The sequence below is a fragment of the Trichechus manatus genome, unplaced genomic scaffold, assembly GCF_000243295.1.
Source record: "Trichechus manatus latirostris isolate Lorelei unplaced genomic scaffold, TriManLat1.0 scaffold00113, whole genome shotgun sequence".
Lineage (NCBI taxonomy): Eukaryota > Metazoa > Chordata > Mammalia > Sirenia > Trichechidae > Trichechus > Trichechus manatus.
Genome location: NW_004444049.1, coordinates 1,394,564 through 1,400,531, shown reverse-complemented (window position 1 = coordinate 1,400,531; position 5,968 = coordinate 1,394,564). Strand labels below are relative to the sequence as shown.

At 50.8% G+C, this 5,968-nt stretch overlaps 1 protein-coding gene across 1 annotated transcript in view; it reads left to right on the top strand.

Moving 5' to 3' along the window:
• The window catches only part of PPFIA1 (PTPRF interacting protein alpha 1), a 121,686-nt gene that overhangs the window by 76,994 nt on the left and 38,724 nt on the right, over window positions 1-5,968 (top strand). Inside the window, exon 11 of the mRNA XM_023738113.1 lies at window positions 1,986-2,121. Within this exon, the coding sequence (XP_023593881.1) occupies window positions 1,986-2,121 (136 nt within the window). The remainder of the gene's footprint in view (window positions 1-1,985; window positions 2,122-5,968) is intronic.

Here is a 5,968-nt window from a genome sequence, read left to right as displayed (position 1 = left end):
GCGAGGGCAGGGGCGGAGAGGACAAGGACGGAAATCGCTCACTTTGGTGATGAGGGTCCTTGATGGTGAAAGGCTGGTGTCTTTAGCTTAGCAAAGGCATCTCCTTGCTCAGTGGGTTACGTGAAGATGTGTTTTCAAAGCGCAGTGCGAGTAGGTAGATGAAGAGGAAGCGGACGCGGTGTGTATGACTCTTGAGAGCTTTAGTAATGAAGGGAAGCAGAGAAATGGTGCAGTAACTTGAAAGCATGGTGAAGCTGAGGGAGAAGAACGTTAGGATGGAGAAGGCGTGCGTGTGTTTGCAGTCAGAGGGTCAGAGATGAAGCGAGAGGAGGCCCAGAAACTCCCGTAGCCCCAGAAGGCAGGACCAGCATCTGTGTTGGCCTGGTGAAGTAAGGAGGAAGGGGCAAAGCTAGACATGTCATGTCCAATGGCTTGGAAGAGAGTGGTCAGCAAGGGGAGAGGGTTCAGGAGAGGAGCTGTGGAAGGGGATGGGACGAAGCGCAGTTGAGTGCCGGCTGTCTTCAGTAGGGAGGGTGCTTGTTCCGCATGACTTCATAGTGAAGTCCGTTGTCTTATTTTTATGGTCTTCCCAGCCACAAACAAGATTGATGGCCAAGATTGAGGAGTGGAAAAGAGGAGATGGATGGATGGGCTTCCACAGGTAGATGGGGCTGAACAAGGGCAGGTAGGAGGGAACTCTGGAGAAAGGAGGACTCCGGACTGGGAGCAGAGGAAACCTGGAAAGAAAGTCACTCTTAGGAGGCCTGGGTGGGCTTCAGAGGATCCGGGAACTACCCAGAATCACATGCAGGGTTTTGTGTGTGTGTGTCCTTTCATCTGATTCCGAAGTTGTCACAACCCCAAAGCAGCTACCCTAGAAATCATGCTGAGAAACAGTGAGCAGTTTCATTAGGAATGAGGGAACGAGAGAGAGAGAGAGAGTTGGCAGTCAGAGTGTCCACTTTGATCTCTTCCCAACAAGTGATAAATCTTAGGTAAAACTTTAAGCAGACATTTCTTTTAAAAATGTTAGTGCGTGTGTGCCTCCTAGTTGACCTGAAAGTAGATGGATTGGCATATGAAACTGCCCTGCGTGCGGATCGTGGAGAATAGTGGCAGGGTCTGTTTAACTTAATCAGACGAATAGAGTCTATCCCCGAGATCTTAAGGATTTCTGAACATGAAGGCAACCGCCCTTCTTTCGCAGACAGCACCGAGTTATTGGATTAAAAAGAAATGGTGCAGTAGCAGGATTAAAGTGACAAAGTAGTGTGCCCATGGTTGAGGCCGGCCGCTGTCTGCTTTGCCACAGCCAACCACGTCCACTTCAGTGGCTCACTCTGCTTCTCCTTCTCGGTTGTTGCTGGGTTTTCTTCAGCCAAGGCTGCTGGTTTTCTGTTAATATGACCACACACAGGCCTGTGCTCTGGATTCAGCGGCACCAGAGCAGGCTGCCCAGCTTGTTCTTAGCAGCCCCAGCCATGGTTCAGGGGACAACTGCAGCTGGACCCTCCACGGTGCCCACGGTGGCCCCTTGATGGCATTCCCAACGGGAGTGTCGAGATTGGTGGGTCCACACCCTGGGTCCTGGCACAAGAAGGGAAAGAACAGACCAGATTAAGTGGCCTTCTCACATGCTTGCTGCTCAGCCGTGGACAGTGTGAGCAGAAACGCAGGACAGAACGACCTGCTCTGACGGAGGAGTCCGAGGTGATCTCTGCTCTCTCCTCCAGGCCCGGGCAGCTGGGGCCTGGTTATCACTGTGTCTGAGCCAGTCTGCCCTGGTTTTCCCCTGGTAGGGCTGAACGACTGAGTGCTGGCAGGAAGCGTGCAGTGTGCTGCTGCTGGGCAAGCGAGCAGCACACGCTCCTTGGAGACCTTTTTCTGTGTGAACTTATTTGTTTTCCAGATTGGCCAGTTCTGGCTTTACTAACGCCATGAGTGCTTTCTGCTAATAACGACCGTTCTTTGTCTTCACGTTTCAGCCGGCCGCACCTGGGCAGCGTCCCGGACTTCAGGTTCCCCGTGGCCGACAGTCACACAGATGCCTACAGCAGCAACTCAGTGTTGCGGCGCCCCCAGAAAGGCCGCCTGGCAGCTCTGCAGGACGAGCCTTCCAAGGCAAGCACCCTGCGCCTCAGGGGCGCCCATCTGAAGCGCCTCTGGTCACACAGACCTTATGTGTGGACCGTGTGATTCTACCCTAACTCCCAACACTTCTCTTTATCTGCCCAAGAGTTCCTTTTTAGGACATGCTTTAAAAAAAAAAAAAAAAAAAAAAAAGAACAGAAATTCTGGTAAAATATGATGACCTCCTTTCAACCACGGTGCTGACTAGGAAGGTCTTAAAGTAGTAATAAAAAAAAAAACCAAAACTGAATTTGGTGCCGTTGAGTCAATTCCGACTCACAGTGACCCTATAGGACAGAGTAGAACTGCCCCATAACGTTTCCAAGGAGTGGCTAGTGGATTCGAGCTGCCGACCTTTTGGTTAGCAGTCGAACTCTTAACCAGTGTGCCCCCAGGGCTCCAAACTAGTAATACCTGTACGTTAATACATGTATTCATCATCTTTTATTTTCCCCCATTATATTTTATTGTGCTTTCGGTGAAAGCTTACACAGCAAATTACACAGCAGTTTTTACTCGAGTTGTTCAGTGAAGTCAGTTACATTTTTCATAATATGTCACCATTCTCACTGTTCTGGTTGTTGTGTTTCCAGTGCTCTGGTTTACGTGCCCCTTATCTGCTCATCTTTGCTTTAGATTTTGTTAGGTGCCACTGAGTCAGTTCCGACTCATAGTGACCGTATGCACGACAGAACGAAGCACCACCCGCTCCTGTGCCATCCTCACAGTCGTTGTTATGCTTGAGCCCTTTGTTGCAGCCACTGTGTCAGTCCATCTCATTGAGGGTCTTCCTCTTTTTGCTGACCCTCTGCTTTACCAAGCATGATGTCCTTCTCCAGGGACTGGTCCCTCCTGACAACATGTCCAGAGTATGTGAGACAGTCTCGCCATCCTTGCTTCTAAGGGGCATTCTGGTCGTACTTCTTCCAAGACAGATTTGTTCGTTCTCTTGGCAGTCCACGGTCTATTCAGTATTTTTCTCCAGCATGGCAATTCAAAGGTGTCAGTTCTTCTTCAGCTTTCCTTGTTCATCGTCCAGTGCACTCATGCATGTGAGGCGATTGAAAACACCGTGGCTTGGGTCAGGCGTGCTTTTGTCTTCCAGGTGACGTCTTTGCTTTCGAACACTTTAAAGAGGTCTTTGGCAGCAGATTTGCCCAATGCAGTGGTCTTTTGATTTCTTGACTGCTGTTTCCATGGGCGTTGATGGTGGTTCCAGGTAAAATGAAATCCTTCCTTGACAACTTCAATCTTTTTTTCCATTTATCATGATGTTGCTCATTGGTCTAGTTGTGAGGATTTTTGTTTTCTTCATGTTCGGGTGTAATCCATACGGAAGGCTCTGGTCTTTGATCTTCATGAGTACGTGCTTCATGCCCTCTTCACTTTCAGCAAGCAAGTTTGTGTCATCTGCGTAATGCAGGTTGTTAATGAGTCTTCCTCCATCTTTTAGTGAAAAGAATTCACATTAGAAAGTTTTAACTGCATTCGTGTTTTTATGTGTTGAACAGCGTAGATTTTTATGTACTTCTCTATTTTGAGCACGCATATTGACTGGACAAGGAGTGTAGGTCGGGTACCATTCTGGGCTTAGGGACACAGCAGTGAGAGCGGACACTTCCTGCACCCCCAGAGCCCACGTTCTAGTGAGGGGAGATAAGCAGCAAAGGAGTAAAGTAAAACTCAGTATGTGTGTGTTAGTTACCTATTGCTACATAGCAAATGATTGCAAAGCTTGGTGGCTTCAAACTACTAGTAAACGCTTATTAGTTCACTGTTTCTGTGCATTCAGGAGCGGCTTGGCTGGAGGATTCTGACGCAGGGTTTTGTGAGGCTGCGGCATCTGAAGGCGTGACTGGGGCCGGAGTATCTGCTGCCCAGCTCACTCACGTGGCTGTTGGTGGGAGGCTTCAGTTCCTCACCACGTGGACTTCTCCACGGGGCTGCTTGAGCGTGCCCCCAACATGGCTGCTCGCTTCCGTCAGAACTCACACTCTGAGAGAGCATGGGGGTAGCCCCAGTGCCTGTGATATCCTAGTCTTGAAAGTCACACACCTTCACGGCCACTTTATTCTTTTCTAATCTTGCCCACACTCAAGGGGAGGGCAAGTATCCTCCATGCCTCGAAGGGAGGCATGTGAAAGGATGTATGAGCATATTTTTGAACCACCACAGTGTATCAGATGGTAATAAGCAGGGCAGGGGACTCAGGAGTACCTGAGTGGTAGCGTGAAAAGAGGAATAGTAATTTCAAACAGGGACCCAGGGAGACCTTACCATGAGTGGCATGTTTTGAGCATGACCTGAAGGAGGAAAGGGGAGTAGCCGCGGAGATATCTGGGAAAAGGGTGTATCAGGCCGTGGGGACGCAGGTGGACAGAGCCTGAAGCAGGATCATGCCTGACATGTTTGAGGACCAGCAAGGAGGCCAAGGTGGCCGAGCAGAGAGTGAGAGAGAGGGCAGTAGGAGGCGAGGTCAGAGGGGCCGATCGGCGGCCATGCAAGGACTCAGCTTTTACTCTGAGTGAAATGGGAGGCCATTGGATGGTTTACTCGGACCGCATAGAATGCTGTTGGCATTTTAAAAGGGTAGTTCTGGCTGCTGTATTAAGAATAGACTGTCACAGGGAAAGGGTGGGAGCAAGGACACCTATCAGGAGACTATTGCAGTAGTCCAGGTAGGAGCAGATGGTGACTGGGACCAGGGCGTAGCCGTGGAGATGGTTGGATTGTGGCTGCGTCGTAAGGCCGAACCAGCAAGAGTTCCTGATGGGTTGGATGTAGAGTGAGAAAGGAGGAGAAGAGTCAGAGTGAGTCTGAGGGTTCAGGCTTGAGCACCTGGAAGGATGGAGGAGTCTGCTGGCTGAGGTGGGGAAGATGGCACGTTTGGGGAAAGACAGGCTCAGCTCTGGCCGTGCCATGGCTGGCTGACGTGCCTACCAGGTGTCTGAGCACAGGTGTCAAGAAGGCAGTTGGGCGTACTGGTCTGGGACCCAAGCAGGAAGTTCAGGCTGCACATAAAGGCTCAGGAGGTGGGAGCGTATGGGTGATATTTAAAGTTGCGAGACTGGGAGAAGTCGCCACGTGAGTGCCGGTGGTAGAGATGAGGTCCACGGATTAGAGGTTGGGGAGCTTGACGAGGAAAAGAGACCCAGGAGGAGCGGCCAGTGAGGTCAGAGGAAAGCCAGGAGTGGCGGGGTCCGGGGCTGGCGGGGCAGGGTGCCTCGAGGGAGAGGGGAGGGCGGCGAGCCTGACCTGGTGAGGGCCAAGGAAGCAGCCAGTGCAGGCAGTGGCCTGGGGCCGTGGGAGACTTACACAGCTGGTTCTGCTGGAGGGGAGGGTACAGCGAGAGGACATGGAGGCGGAGCGCGGGCAGCTCTTTGGAGGAGTTAGATCAGGATTAGAGAAACGGATTGGTAGCCAGAAGGACCTGTCGGGGTAAAAATTTTGTGGTTTCTGTTATTTTTGTTATGCTCATGGGAATGATCCAGTACAAAGGGAAAAATTGATTATTAAAGAGAGGGAGAAATTCACGGTGAGAGGTCCTTGAGAAAGCCCAAGATGGGAGCACAGGCACTGTGAAAACGGTATGGTGGAGGCATCTGACCTCTTCCTCTAGTCACAAGGAGGAAGGAGAATCGAGATCGGCAGCCCAAGGCTGATTCTTACGAGGCGGAAGTTGTATGTATCTCCTCTGTCCGCCATCTTTACCAACTCTGACACCAGCTGTCCCTCGTACGCACTCTCTGCTTCTCTGCTGGGTTTGATAGTTCATTGCAGTGACCACACAGAACTCACAGACAATACTGACGATTATGAGGTTTATTAGGGAAGTAAC